Consider the following 14,874-nt stretch of genomic DNA (forward strand, 5'->3'; position numbering starts at 1 on the left):
GTCAGAGAGGTCACTTAGCATGAGAAAAGACTCAATGGCTCAACAGATTTCAACAAGGCCTGTTCAGTGGAAAGTGGGAAGGATGACACATATGCAAGTCATTTAATTATTCACTTTAATTTCTCACAATAAAAATATTTACCAAATATACATTCATTAATGCATTTGTGTCTGAACAAAGTTACTATTTTGTATCTAACTTGTTGCTGAGCAGACTGACAACCTGCTATAGGCTAAGCAATATCCAATATTCCAAAATAAGCACCAGGTCTTAATTCAATCCCAAACCATTTTAATTGTGATAAATTCATTGTAAAACCTTTGTTTATAAACAGAGAAAGCTAAGACTGACAATTTCATTTAAACATAAGGCTAAAAAAGTAGAAATTTGTGTTTAAATAAATCATATAAAACCATCTAAACTTCAATAAAATAAGACTTCAGTTCCTCAACCTTAAAAGAACGTTTTGAAAGCACTGTCCTTGAAAAACAATTTGCTCCCATGATAATGAACCTCGCCCAGAAAAAACTGTACCATTACTGTAGCTTCAGTAGTAAAACACACAAGCATAAAACGCTACATGAATCTGTACTTGTAATGTGGTATGTTTTTTTACTTTAAACATTGTTTTAGACTGGTTTTTTTGCATGAATACTAATTTATTGTGCAACAGTGAAAACACTAATAATGATTAGTATTAGTAAAAATACTAAGAATAATTTGGAATATTTACTGATACAGATACAGCGAATCATTCTTCTTGTTCCAGTGTCCCATAACGCAACTTTACCCAGATCCAAATGAGGCCAAAACATTTGAGACAGCCAAATTGTGGTAAGTGGAAAACCATACCATTAAAATAAAACATACCATTAAAAGTAAAATATTCCCCCACGTCATATGCTCACCTTCTGAAATTAAGAAGCCAAAAGGGCTAAATAAAGGGAAAAACTATGTGTGGTGCCACGAAGGGGAACCTCTAATAGATGTCTCTTTCAAAAACTTTATATAAACCATGCTATTGGAAACACTTTTAATAATACAGGTGCTAAAAAGGGTTCTCTAAGTTATGCCAAGCTTTGATTAAGAACCATTTTTGTAAAGAGAAGTACATTTAGACTACATGTCTAAATGTTTGTGGACATCCCTTCTAATAAGTGCATTCAGCAACTAAGCACCCATTGCTGACACAGATGTGCAAATGCACACAAACACTGCTTGTCCGGTGCCTGTAGGGAGGTATTGCCAATAGACTAGGACTCTCTGGAGCAGATAAACAAGAACATATTGGCACCATGAAAAAAATACCAAGTGTGGGCAAGTGGGGTATAAATCCCCCAGCACTGGGCTGTGGAGCATCAGAACTGTGTTTTCTGGAAGGATGGTGCACTATGCAACACATTTGGGATGAGCTGGGGAGTTGGGGAGTGGGGTGGGGAGGTGATCATCCAACATCCTGACCACATGTAACGCTATCGTCATTGAGTGCAATAAAATCCTCACAGAAATACTCAAAAATCCAGTGGAAAGCCCTCCCTTGACAGTAGAGACACTTACTCCAACAAAAGCAGGATAAACGTTTTTTTTTACCTTAATTTTAGAAGAAATAATAAATGAGCAGGTGAACAAGTGTCCTAATATTTTTGATCATATGTGTGAAGAAACATTTAAAAGTCAATATAAAGGTTCTTCACACTCATCTCTCCTTTACAGAAACTGTCCCTAATGGAACCCAAAGTGGTTCTGCTATGGTAGAGGTCAAAGAACCTGTTGGATGGGTTTTTTAGGGAGCCAAAAGGCATTGCTCCAACAAAGTCTTTTTAGTGTCATTTTTAAGAGTGAAGATCTTAACTATATAAAGAATGCTGTTATGGGAATGCTGCCCAATAACCTTTACAAAATAGTCCACTTCAGGACCCCAACAGTTCAGCGGTGTGAACACAATCAAAATAGACCCACATTCCAGAGTGCACATTTACATCTCTGTACTTATCAGAATGATTGAGATGAGTTTGAAATTCGCTCTGCTGGTCAGTATCTTGGTGGAGAACGCTTCTGAATCCACCTGCTTTCATTTTGTGGAAAACTAAGTGGAAAACAATAAACCAATGAACTGTTTACTTTATGTGCAAAAAAGGCATATCATACCTGAACCTCACAGATGGAACACAGATGGTCAGTTATATGACAGGCATGTGACTGTTAAAATGTTGAGAATACGTTTGTCTCCATTTCTTTGTCAACTAGAACGCTGATTCCCTGGAATGCTATGGAGACCCTCCCACCAAGGTGATTGAGAAACCAGAGACGTGTTTAAGAAAACATGCATTTCATTAAGTGACAGTAAAGGAATAGGAAAAAGAGGTCTAGGGCCTAATCTCCATCAGAGATGTCTTCATCGGAGAGACGGTTGCCGCCTTTCACCCTTATGTAATGCACGTTTTGGCCACCAAAGACACCACAGGTGCAGAGCCTCCTGCTGAACAGAGTCTCTATGTCCTCCAGCATAAGGCCCTTGGTCTCAGGAAGACAACCCAGCACAAAAAAGAAGCCCAGCAGTGCCAGGCCTGAGTACAGGAAGAATGCACCTAGAGAAAGCAAATGTGCACAACAGTTAGTTTCATCCACATGACAGGCCTCCCTGAAAAGCAGTGGATCACAGCACTTATCTTTTACCATATCAGTAATACTTTACTACTATTTTGGTGAAGAAAAGTGCCAATAGTTTCCATGTTTGGAATTTCTCTCCAAAATTGTCGTATATTAGCAATTGAACATTCAGGGTCCTGTGCTAAACTTGTGCAACCCTTTGTGATTACACATGTCGTAGTGCTTACAAAAAAGCACTAGTGCTTGGCAAAAAAAATAATTTATAAAAAATTCCTACATAACTCGGCATACTCGTTCAGCCATGTTTGTTGTCTTTAGTTCTTACATTAATTTGGGGCTATGTGTTATCAAACACTAATATTCAACAGCCATCTCAATCTTTTGTGTAAATACTAAATGCTCAGAACCTTCTCAGCCCACCCACAACTACAGGACATAACATAACTTCACCATGTGGCTAAATGTAGGAAACATAAACAACCAGAATCCCACAGCTGTTCAAGGATTCATGTCAGGCAACCATAGAAACTTAATACACAAAACTAAAGAACCAAATTTGAACATTTTTTTGCAGACCTGTTACTTTAAGCAGCATGAGCGCATACATTTTTTCAAGTAGCTTTATTTTTGCTACTGGGCTTCCCCTACAGTTGGGAGCATAATTTACTTTTACACCACTGCTGTAAATGCAAATCATGCTTTAAGTCCAACACAACCTTGGAAATGAAAGAATGTGGACTGAAAATGTACAGCAATATTACAGGATTTTACACAAATATGACTTGGGTTATACAGTGCTATGCAGTTCTCGCAAGAGGTCTTCTGCAGCTTCACCAAAGTTATTAGGGTAGTAGTGTTCAGAGTCTGAAGTGGCAATTACAGAGATGCTATTCACCTTATTCACCTTAAGTCAGAGCATTAAAATGTTTTTGAAGGTAAAATTGCTGCAAGATCTAGTCAAATACCATCACTGTAGATTCTTACCATAGTATGTGAGGTACTGGGCCACATGGAGAAACGTCAGCGATACGAGGACGTTGCAGATCCAGTTGACTCCAGCAGAGCAAGCATTACCGGTGCTCCGAGCCCACAGTGGGTAGATCTCAGAGTTTACGGTCCATGGCATAGGCCCCATCCCTTCCGGCATACACATATAAACACACCAGATTAAGTACATGAAATGTCAGTCAACATTTATAATTAATGCCTTTGGAAACAATCATTACATATTCTTTTTCCTTTCTCACCTGGAGCAAAGAAGGCCAGGTAAAGAATGAGACCCAACATTACTATCCATGAATAGGGGGTTGGGCAGTAGTTATAGGCCCATAATGCACCTGTGTTTCCTTGAGTAGCATTGGAGCACCTGAACAAAGCACAATTTATGGCTTATCAACATAGCTGTGCAAGTCTGCAACAAAAGCAACATGCAAAATGGAAAACAACTGAAACCACTGCTTTCTAAATTAAAAAATACTGGAGAAAAACACTGGAGAAAAAAATAAACAACTGATACCTGCCACTTGCTGCTTCTTCTGTGTTGGCTGGGTCAGCAGGATCACAGGAGGAGCTCAGTATGGTTGAACCGTTCTCACGGTAACAGAAGCCACAGTCTGGATCCAGCATACAATATTCACAATACCTGAAAATGTGCATTATTAAAGCTAATGTCCTGGAAAACTAACCAGAAGAAAACACTAAAAACAAATAAAGACAAGAACGTAAAACTCAGTATCACACTTACCCATAGTGTGAGCAGTTTGACTTGAGAGTAGTGGGGTCACCAAGGTGAGAGATCACTGGAGGAGAGGCCTGAGCAGAGAGCAGAAATCCAATTGCCAGAACAGACAGACTGATACCAGTGCCTGAGGAATGCAGCATATACATATATAAATACTAGATAGTAGAGAATCATCAATAGTCATAAATAAAGCTATGCATGTGAATGAGGCTGTGTCACTACCAATGACGCTGCCCAAGGTCAGCTTTCTGCGGCCCACACGCTCCACTAGCCAAACTCCCACCAGCGTGAACAGGAAGTTGGTGAACGCTGTGGCAGCAGCCAGCCAGATGGCCATCTTATCATCCCGCACTCCCGCCATCTGCAGAATGGTGGCACTGTAGTACCTAAGAAACATTTTCATAATTAGATCACACAAACATCAAAATGAATTAATGTATGAATTATACCTTACAATAAAATATTCCATTAAACAACTTAACTTCTTAAGAAGGAAGGAAATAAATGGGAAACAGCTAATGCTAACACTGGGCAAAAACAGGTAAAACCACAGTATGGTCTGCTTGTCATTTAAATATGATGGGTTCAATTAGGAAGCTATTTGATTAAACACAGGTAAAAAATTCAGGTTTCGAGGATTAGTGAAGTTCACATTTCAATAAAAAGGCCAGTTTTAGATGAATGAGTGTCTGATATGCGTCTAATATGTAACTTTCCACTTTTTATGTAATGCACTGAACCAATACAGGGGACTTCACTGAACAAGTTAGCATAATGCAGTGAGGCCGATGGACTTTGATCTCCATAAACTTGTGACTAAAATGATGATGCTCGTTTGTGTGCTCGGCTGGTTCAAGGAAACTACCAGAGTTTGTTGCACCACAGTTCGTTTAGAAACTAACTGAGACCCACCTGCTCAGGCCCTCTCATCCCACTTGTTTGGTGCACTCTAGAGTTTAAAAGGCAGCTTTCACACTTATTCTAACGAACCGCACTAACAGCGCAATGGCACCATGGTTTGTTTAAATCAAATCAAAGCTGACATATAAAAACACACACTAATGACCACTGCAGCCTTACTAACAGTGCTTAGTAGATGACCAGTGCTGTTATGACCTGCTGCAAAAGTGATGCACAGCCAGACACCAGCGTCTGGTAGCGTTCCTGAGGAATCTCAGCTCTGTTAGTGCGGTTCTTTAGAGTAAGTTCCTGCCTTTCAACTGTGGTGCACACCAAAAAAGTGGGCAGAGAGCACCTGAGCAGGTTCCAAAGAGCACCTGTGCAGTCATTTCCTGCACAGGAACAGGTTCACTCCTGCCCACAAATGGTAGTATCAACCCGGCCCGCTCGTTCCACCAATATCATGCTGTCCGCATTTGCGCACTTCATCGCAGGTGAGTCTCAGTGCAGGCCGGCCCACATGCCTTTGCTTTAATTTTTTCTGTCTGATGCTTTAGTTTAGCAGGGCTGTGTCCCAAACCACACACTACACAGTGCATCAAAACTGGCCACCATCAGAATTGCATCTGATTGGTTTATTGCAAACAGCTGAAAGTTTGTAAACTTTGCAAATCAACATTATTAGCAAGGGGTGTTGAATGATTTTGAATGCATCATGTATCTGTGAAGGGCACATTTAGCTAGACATCTGCCTAGAAGCCTATTTCTGAAAGAAAAAAAGTAGGTAAGCAAATAAAGCAAAGTATGTTTAACCCATGTGAACATATTTGCTTATCCACAGTGTACACAATGTGATTCATTTTTAAACAACGAATACGGTCAGGCCCGTCTTTAGAACAATATAATAAGTATCAATTTTGGGTTGACTTGCAACAGGTAACAGAGAACAGCTTTTGTCTTCTGTAGGCTGCCTGCCCACATGAGCAGTGTGTGCAGTCAATAAACATCTTACATTACGGTGTTAATCCCTGAAAGCTGCTGGAACATCTGAAGGCCACAGCCCACGATGAGGGCCCTCCGGGCAGGGGCACAGGTCAGGATACGCCACAGGACTGGTCCCCCTGACAAACAGTCAGTAAAATCTAGAGCATTATTAAAGTGATCTGTACATAGTGTCCAAAAACATATACATTTGCAAGAGTTCCTAGCTTTGCATGACCAGACACCTAGGATTTTCATCACCTCCTAAGTTCCAGTTCAAACCCAAAACCTTGCCAAACAGCAGTGGCTTACCTCCAGACTCTTTTTCCTCTTCCTCAACTGTGCTCCTGATGCTGTTGTACTCCTCGTCCACGTTCTCCGTGGCCCTGATGTGTGTGAGCACCTTGCGGGCCTGCTGAGATCGCCCCTTCTGCAGGAGCCAGCGAGGACTCTCAGGCAAGAAGAGGAAGCCCACAAACTGCAGCACAGCAGGGACTGATGACAACCCCATAATATACCTATGAAACAAGTGTGGGGAAATTGTTTCCTTACATATCTCACTCATCTCCCACCCTGTCTATGTGAAATGTGCTTTCATTCACCTCACTGAGATTCTCTTAACAAACATATAGTATTTCCATCTTTCTTCAAATCTCAGCAGATAAACCATCTGCAATGTTTTCATGAAGCAACGTATGCATTTTCCTCTTTATGTACATACCTCCATCCCCCATGGCTCATGTAACTGAAGGCTCCGTCTATCACACTGGCTATGAACTGACCGCCGGTGATAAAGAGGGTGTTTATGGTTACCAGCTGACCCCTGAGGTGAGGAGGAGAGACCTCTGCAATGTACACAGGCACTGTCATGGAGGCTATACCTGTAGGAATACAACAGCCCATACTTTTAAAATCTTTGAATACTAATACATTAATAATACATTAAACTCTGTGTTCAAAAGTATTCACACACCCCTTCTAACTGGTAATAAGCTGCTTTATTAAGCTGCACCCATTACTGATACACACGTTCACACTCTTGAACTGTCAAATGAAAGGGACGAATGCAACGGGGCAACCTATGGTCATCGTGCCAAATGCCAAGAGAGGGCTAGAGGGGTAGCTTTGGGGGTCAGCTTTGTAGAAGTGGAGCTGCGTTCTCCGCAACATAAAGGAAAGAGCTGAAGATGTCATTCTTGACCCAAAACTAACCATCTAACACTGCCTGAGCAGTGGTGCTGTGGCTGAATGCAATCAAATCCTGACAGCAGTGATCCAACATCTAGTGCAAAGTCCTCTCAGAAAAGTAAAGGCTGAGGGCAGATTTCCTATTAATAAGAGTCTACAGCAGACGCCTCAGCATGTGTCTACATACTTTTGGACACTAATGCATTGTTTCCATTTACAGAGAACTCACCTATCCCAAGACCAACGATAAGTCGTCCGACAAGGAGGACCTCTTTATTGGGCGATACGCTTAAAACCACACCCCCGGCTGAGAAGATGAAACTGGCCAGCAGAATGCACAGCCTGCGCCCCAGAGCTCCGTTCAGGACGCCACCAGCCAGCGCCGCGAGCGCCGCGGCCCCCACCGTGCTGGACACCAGCAGCTCCTGCCACAGCGAGCTCAGGTTCATCTCCTTCTTGAGCAGCAGCATGGCCCCAGACACCACCCCGGTGTCGTAGCCGAAAAGGAAGCCTCCCAGCGCCGAGAAGAAGGCCAGGAGGTAGACGAACCTTGCAGAGCCATCGTGGCTATCAGCAGAAGCAGAGTTAGAAGGTCGGGTGTTGATGGACGGAGCCGTGGTCAGACTGCGCTCGCCCTCCACTTTCCCCTCATCGCTCATCGCCGTGTGCATGCTTCGCAGCTCCAAACCACCATTCTCGTCTGAATCACAGAGCAGGGGAGACATGCATGTAACATAACCGTGCACACATTTGAGTCAAGTCAACGAGACAGTTCTGTGGCGACGTCTAAATCTCATAGTGGTGCACGGATTATTAAAAAAATATCATTAAAACTCACAAAACTATCTGCATACAGAAAGAGATGCAGTGTACAAAACATAAACAACGAAACGCGAAATCACGTGCACAAAACTCTCCTACAGGTTTGTCAAACAACAGCGACACATCGTGTGGGCGTGGCCATGAGAGTGACGTGAGGCAGATCTACGGTACTCACAACTGTGACTAACTGTAATATTTTCAATTAATTTAAATATATTATAACTAACATTTAAACCTTAAACATTGGTGAATAGTATACAGAAATAAAATATACAAAGTATGAACCACGCACACTTCCACCAGACACGACCCCAAGGGGGCGGGGCAAGAAGTAAGACGTAGCCGAACGAGTAGCGTGCATTGACGTGGAAGCGGATCTATTGTACAAAAAATATAAGACTTTAAAAAACTTTAATGATAAATGCAAAACGCACGTACTGGCATATGGCATACATTCACAAAATACACAAAGCACGGACTGGCGCCCTGTCCTGGGGATATTCCTGCAGAGCAAAACCATGGGGGCGGGGCAATGAGTCTGACGGCGCTGAATGGGCGTGTATTGGCATGAAGGCACATCTACTGCACTAGCTTTAGGAAATGTGATTTAACTTAATGCTATATTGTTCTAATACATACTAATCATAATCGACACTTAGTTTTGTAGTGAGACACGCACACACTTACACACAGCTATTTAAGATCAACATCACACTATGTGGGCGGGGCGAAGAATAAATATTGGTATATAGCTAGAATACAGAAATAACATTTGCAAAACACGGACGACACACACGAATCACTCACACAGCTCTAAACACAATAGACAACAAAACGTGGAGTCGCATGTATAAACACAACTTGCTTCTGCAGTCGGGTTAACCAACAGCGCCACACGGTGGGGGCGGGGCCATGCATATGACGTCGGTGAATGGGCGTGGATTGACGTAGACGCAGGTCTACTGCACAGCTTAGGAAATATGTGATACGCCAAATATTTTTTGAAATAAAAAATTACAAATACGAATAATATTCCAAGACCGAACAGTTAAGAGCACAACACATTATAATAATATAATTAAAAGCGACATTGTAAAATTTAAGTGACCAGTCGCTGGCTCACTAGAGACGTAAATGTATGTGCACAGGATGTTTTAAATATTCAATCAAATATTAAAATGATTATGTTATCTTTGAAAAAGGTTACATTATTTTCCTGAAAAAAATAAAATCAAAATAAAGCACAGAGCCTCTCTGCCTCGTTTCTGTATGCAGCGAAGCCTGCCCGGAACCACCTAACCGACACCATTTAATGTAATAATATAAACGACAAAACTGGAGCTAATTACAGTTAATCTTTTCTTCAAAAACAAGCTCACCTTTTTTCCAAAAATCTCCTCAAAGTCTTCGTCTTGGAGGCGTAATCGGTGCCGTGCAGTCCCCCCTTCTTCGGCGGTGTGTTGTTGAAGCTTCCTGTTTGAAAGTTGCTCCAGTCATATGACTCACAGGTCGCTCACTGCACTCAGTCCTGCCTGAGGAGGAATAGCTGTGGGGAGACTCCTAAAGAAACGGGAAGCCTTTCCTCACACGACGTGGAGCAGAAGGGGAACTGAACATGTTCCCGGTGTTTTACAGATTTACAGACCAGTGGTGGCGTTAGAGGCGCTTAGTGAAGTTCCCACGCGTGTCTGGGGAAGCAGGCTATGCTGCGCTGTGGTGGTGGATTTACACTCTCTTTAATGTGCCAGTGGAAGGATTTTGCACATGTGTTTAGTGCCAGTTGAGGTACAGTACGGTACCCAGCACCATGGTAAACAAGGAGGACCTGGAGCAAAAGGTGAAGAAGCTGTTAGTGAGGCTAAAAAACCTAGAGGAGGGGAAGCAGCTGGGCAACATGCTTCAGATCATGCAGGACCTGCTGTTTCTCGCACACATGGACGAATATGGTAAGACCTTTATGACCAAGGTGAACATGGAGTGATTTGAAGGCCTGGGGATATATGTGTGTGGTTTGTGTAGTGTGATCCATTGGAGTGTTTGCCTTTCTAAGTATTTGGTGCTGAAGGCTGTGGTCAGTGTGCACAGACCGAGCTATATTTGAATGAGCTTCTGTCGCTTGGGGGGATATTTTTGGAGATGAAAGCCTCTCTCTCCCTTCTGGTGTTAAAGCTGCAGAGCTGTTTGAAGACAAAAATGTCCACGAGCCACTGATGCTGGTGTTGTCAACTTACAACAACAGCAAAGTTCAGCAGGTAAGTGTTTCTTCTGCACTGTATTTTTAAAGAAATGTGCTACAAACCAGTAGTCTTGTTACTGAACCCTTGCCTCTGCCAACTCAGGTGGGATGGTCTCTACTGTGCCGTCTGATGGAGATCTGTCCTGCTACTCTAGACAAGCTGGTCAGGCCACTGGGAGCTGGCAAAGGCTGGGAACTTTTAGGAGTCCACCAGTAAGCATGGGACTGCTTCTTTGCAGTGCGGTGATATCGACAATACTTCTAAACATAAAGTTATTCAAAGTGTCAATTTGCAGTGATGCTGCAGAATGAACCATCTTTGGTACCCTGAAAAGCTTTTGGTAGATGATTCTTTAAAGAATGACATTTTTTAGAGTGTGAAGATCCTGTTTGAGGTTTAAAGACCCTCCATATCATGTGAAGGTTTTGTACCAGTGTACACTTGTCCTTAGAACTGTATATCCAAGCCAGGAATCTTTTAAGAGTGTATACTAGGAGCTGGGAAGGACTGAAAGTGAAAGTAGCCACATCTCACCTGACCTCAGCCCATTTACTGACTCAGGTTTTCAGGTCAGAAAATAAGTTAAGGTGAAGAACATTAATGTCATGTTAGTGATATCCTCCTAATATGTTTGTGAATGTGTGTGGTGTCTGTGTGCATGCGTGGGTGTTTGCAAATTCAGGCAAATTCTGAAGGTGCTGTCCATGCATCATGAAGACTGTAAAGTGGTGATGGTAGGGCTGCGGGCTCTAGCCTTGCTGCTGAAGTCAGGTAAGTCTGCTCTTGTCAGCATGTTTTACTGAACATTCACATTAATCAAACACCACATTTTGTTTTTACATTCCACAGATCACAGTTATGGATAATGAAAAGTATCATAAACATGAAGGAGTGGTTGACTCAGATGAGTTGGGTTGAGTCAGATCATCTTAGCCTGTATGAAGTCCTTATATGTTATAGATGTTAAAAGTCATAAACTGTATTTATGGCGGTTTATGGCACTCAAGAGAGGTATGCTGTTATTACTGCTGTTCAGGAGTGGACAGCTATGTGGCGTGCTCGTCATTCAGTCTGGGTCTGTGTCGGGCTGCACCTAGATTGCTGTACCACTGCCCTACTTAATCAGCTTCAGCTGCTTGCCTGCTACAGCACTCACTCACACACACACACACACACACACACGAAGGCTAGATTACTGTACATCAGTATTTCCTCATGCTTTTAATGTTCTGCACTTTTTCACAGTCTGAATGTTACAACCAGAACAAATGATTGTGTGATGGCAGGCAGGGTTTTATTCTAACGATGACTGTGTGGAGCATGAGGGTCATTAAGTTTCCATAATCAAAAATACAACCACAATGAATCCATGACTAATGTGGGACCTTTTTTGGTAAATGGTTCTTTATTTGGTTAAATGGTTTTTCTCTATGATGGAAAACCTCATGGTTCTATATAGCAGCTGGAGGGATTCTGCTATTTGTTGTTGAGTCAAGGAAGCCTTCATTTCTCTTTAGAACTGTTTTTGCTGAGAATATACATTTGTTGCTTGATGCTGCTCTGTAGGTTATCCATGGTATTCAGATCGAGTGTAAGTGCTGGTACCTCCCTTACTTTTATTAAGTACTCGTTCATTTTCTCGGCTGCAGGTGAAAATGATCTTTTGGCATAACGTCAGAGGCTTACTTTTGCACCTTCAGGAACCAACCGGCTCCCTGCCAATTATACCAACTCAACAGTGTTTCATTTCTGAGCCAACCCTTGCTCCATGTGTCAGGTCCACTCAGTCATTAGGCATTCTTGAGTTAACATTACATTTAGGAAATCCACCTTTATGTATGGATGGGCTTGTTTAACCCATTACACTTTGTTGCTGACCTTCAGTGGTGGTCGAATTTCTTCAAGTTTTCCATAGTGGCTGAGTGTCATTTACTATATTAATGTTAATACATTGCTGTACCAGCCACACCAGAAATACTCTTGCTGTTGGCTTCATCAGCACACACTGTTTCATGTGTTTTAGGAAGCTGTTTCCAAAGTTTGTAATGTTTTTGAGTAATGTCAGTTAAGAGGAACGGTGGAGGTCAAGTTGAGGTCTAGCACACTTTGGAGCAGTGGTGCACTGTTCTACCAAGGCCAAATATGACTTATATGGGGGAGTTTACCTTGAGAAACAACTTTCATGTTGTCCTTATCTGACCTTTTTATTAACTTCATGTTCCTAATATTTGCAGATGTTGTGATTTATAACACTACTGTGAGACATGGCATATTTTGTATGCTTATACACTGTGTGCAGAATTATTAGGCAAATGAGTATTTTGATCACATCATCCTTTTTATACATGTTGTCCTACTCCAAGCTCTATAGGCTTGAAAGCCAACTACCAATCAAGTAAATCAGGTGATGTGCATCTCTGTAATGAGAAGGGGTGTGGTCTAATGACATCAACACCCTATATAAGGTTTGCTTAATTATTAGGCAACTTCCTTTCCTTTGGCAAAATGGGTCAGAAGAGAGATTTGACGGACTCTGAAAAGTCAAAAATTGTGAGATGTCTTGCAGAGGGATGCAGCAGTCTTGAAGTTGCCAAACCTTTGAAGCGTAATCACCGAACAATCAAGCGTTTCATGGCAAATAGCCAACAGGGTCGCAAGAAACGTGTTGGAAAAAAAAGGCGCAAAATAACTGCCCATGAATTGAGGAAAATCAAGCGTGAAGCTGCCAAGATGCCATTTGCCACCAGTTTTGCCATATTTCAGAGCTGCAACGTTACTGGAGTATCAAAAAGCACAAGGTGTGCGATATTCAGGGACATGGCCAAGGTCAGGAAGGCTGAAAAACAACCACCTTTGAACAAGAAACATAAGATAAAACGTCAAGACTGGGCCAAGAAATATCTTAAGACTGATTTTTCTAAGGTTTTATGGACTGATGAAATGCAAGTGACTCTTGATGGGCCAGATGGATGGGCCCGAGGCTGGATCAGTAAAGGGCAGAGAGCTCCACTCCAACTCAGACACCAGCAAGGTGGAGGTGGGGTACTGGTATGGGCTGGTATCATCAAAGATGAACTTGTGGGACCTTTTCGGGTTGAGGATAAAGTGAAGCTCAACTCCCAGACCTACTGCCAGTTCCTGGAAGACACCTTCTTCAAGCAGTGGTACAGAAAGAAGTCGGTATCGTTCAAGAAAAACATGATTTTCATGCAGGACAATGCTCCATCACATGCATCCAAATACTCCACAGCGTGGCTGGCCAGTAAGGGTCTAAAAGAAGAAAAAATGATGACATGGCCCCCTTGTTCACCTGATCTGAACCCCATAGAGAACCTGTGGTCCCTCATGAAATGTAAGCTCTACAGGGAGGAACAGTACACCTCTCTGAACAGTGTCTGGGAGGCGGTGGTGTCTGCTGCATGCAATGTTGATCGTAAACAGATCAAGCAACTGACAATCTATGTGATGGAAGGCTTTTGAGTGTCATCGTAAAGAAAGGTGGCTATATTGGTCACTGATTTGTTTGTGGTTTTTATCAGAGCACATAGTACCACTGCCCCAACAGCTTAATACTGGTGGGATTTATACCCCTCAAGCCCATGCCTGGTGTTGGGCATGGTGCCAATAGGTTCTTGTTTATTTGTCCTATTCTATTGGCAATACTTTTCCACAGGGACTAGACAAGCTGTGTGTGTGCATTTGCACATCTGTGTCAGCAATGGGTGCAACTTCAAGTAGCTAAATGTATTCATTAGAAGGGGTGTCCACAAACATTCAGACATAGATTGTATCATACCGTGCATCTGTCATCTACTTTCTGCAGTCGAAATCAGCTCTGCAAGCTAACAACTAAGCGCACAGCACACTCATACTTCACTTCAGTTCATGGTTGTTGTTGGTCAATCAGCCCAAATGTGTTAGCAAGTTTTGATTGACAGTGGATCTTCCTGAACGGCGGGTGGGATGCTGTGAATGTAAAAGTAAGGGTAATTGTCACTGTGCTATGTACAGCGAAATGTATTTTACCCATCTTTGATAGTGAACACACACACACTAGTGAACTAGGGACAGTGAGCACACACACACCCAGAGCAGGGGGCAGCCAACTCCAGCGCCTGGGAAGCAGAGAGGGTAATGGACCTTACTCAAGGGCCCAACGGTATGTATAGAGATATGAGTATGGCTTTTGTGTCCCATTCTTTGCTTAGTTCATGAACAGTGGGATCTATGTAAAATTTTAAGATGTATTGTCTTAAAATATATATCTTTTAAGAAAGTTATACGTCTAATTTTTTTGTACTGTACATTTAGGGCTATACACTCACTGAGCACTTCATTGAGAAGATTATACTAGACAGGGCCTCTAAAAAGAGCTTCATTTCCAACAAGATGAT

At 42.3% G+C, this 14,874-nt stretch overlaps 2 protein-coding genes across 7 annotated transcripts in view; one reads left to right on the top strand and one right to left on the bottom strand.

The window, feature by feature from the left end:
• Positions 1-98: 98 nt before the first annotated feature.
• Positions 99-9,834, bottom strand: slc2a13b (solute carrier family 2 member 13b). Of its 2 annotated transcripts, XM_072670437.1 has the most exons (11): positions 9,623-9,834; positions 7,651-8,121; positions 6,955-7,114; positions 6,546-6,751; positions 6,265-6,373; positions 4,575-4,738; positions 4,356-4,476; positions 4,128-4,253; positions 3,859-3,977; positions 3,596-3,748; positions 99-2,589 (listed from the first exon to the last, which is right to left on the bottom strand). In XM_072670437.1, exons 2-11 carry the CDS (start codon positions 8,090-8,092, stop codon positions 2,375-2,377), a joined length of 1,815 nt encoding a protein of 604 aa, XP_072526538.1. In that variant the 5' UTR covers positions 8,093-8,121; positions 9,623-9,834; the 3' UTR covers positions 99-2,374. The 2 variants fall into 2 exon arrangements, with proteins under 2 accessions (XP_072526538.1, XP_072526531.1); XM_072670430.1 differs by lacking the exon at positions 9,623-9,834 and having other exon boundaries at positions 7,651-8,327.
• lrrk2 (leucine-rich repeat kinase 2) overlaps positions 9,724-14,874 on the top strand; it is a 33,077-nt gene continuing 27,926 nt past the window's right edge. For all 5 annotated transcript variants that reach the window (XM_072670386.1, XM_072670394.1, XM_072670419.1 and 2 more), the window contains exons 1-4: positions 9,724-10,189; positions 10,413-10,495; positions 10,583-10,692; positions 11,163-11,251. In XM_072670386.1, the coding sequence (XP_072526487.1) occupies positions 10,051-10,189; positions 10,413-10,495; positions 10,583-10,692; positions 11,163-11,251 (421 nt within the window). In that variant the 5' untranslated portion in view covers positions 9,724-10,050. The remainder of the gene's footprint in view (positions 10,190-10,412; positions 10,496-10,582; positions 10,693-11,162; positions 11,252-14,874) is intronic.

This window comes from Salminus brasiliensis, chromosome 2 (assembly GCF_030463535.1).
Source record: "Salminus brasiliensis chromosome 2, fSalBra1.hap2, whole genome shotgun sequence".
NCBI classification, from domain to species: Eukaryota; Metazoa; Chordata; class Actinopteri; order Characiformes; family Bryconidae; genus Salminus; species Salminus brasiliensis.

Bases quoted from the DNA above. Each gene is read 5' to 3' on its own strand.
- slc2a13b (XM_072670430.1), bottom strand. From the start codon at position 8,146: ATGTCTCCCCTGCTCTGTGATTCAGACGAGAATGGTGGTTTGGAGCTG. The intron at 6,374-6,545 runs GTAAGCCACTGC...ACTGTTTGTCAG, and splicing joins AGAGGAAAAAGAGTCTGGAG to GGGGACCAGTCCTGTGGCGT. The intron at 3,749-3,858 runs GTGAGAAAGGAA...GTATGCCGGAAG, and splicing joins CCTGGCCTTCTTTGCTCCAG to GGATGGGGCCTATGCCATGG.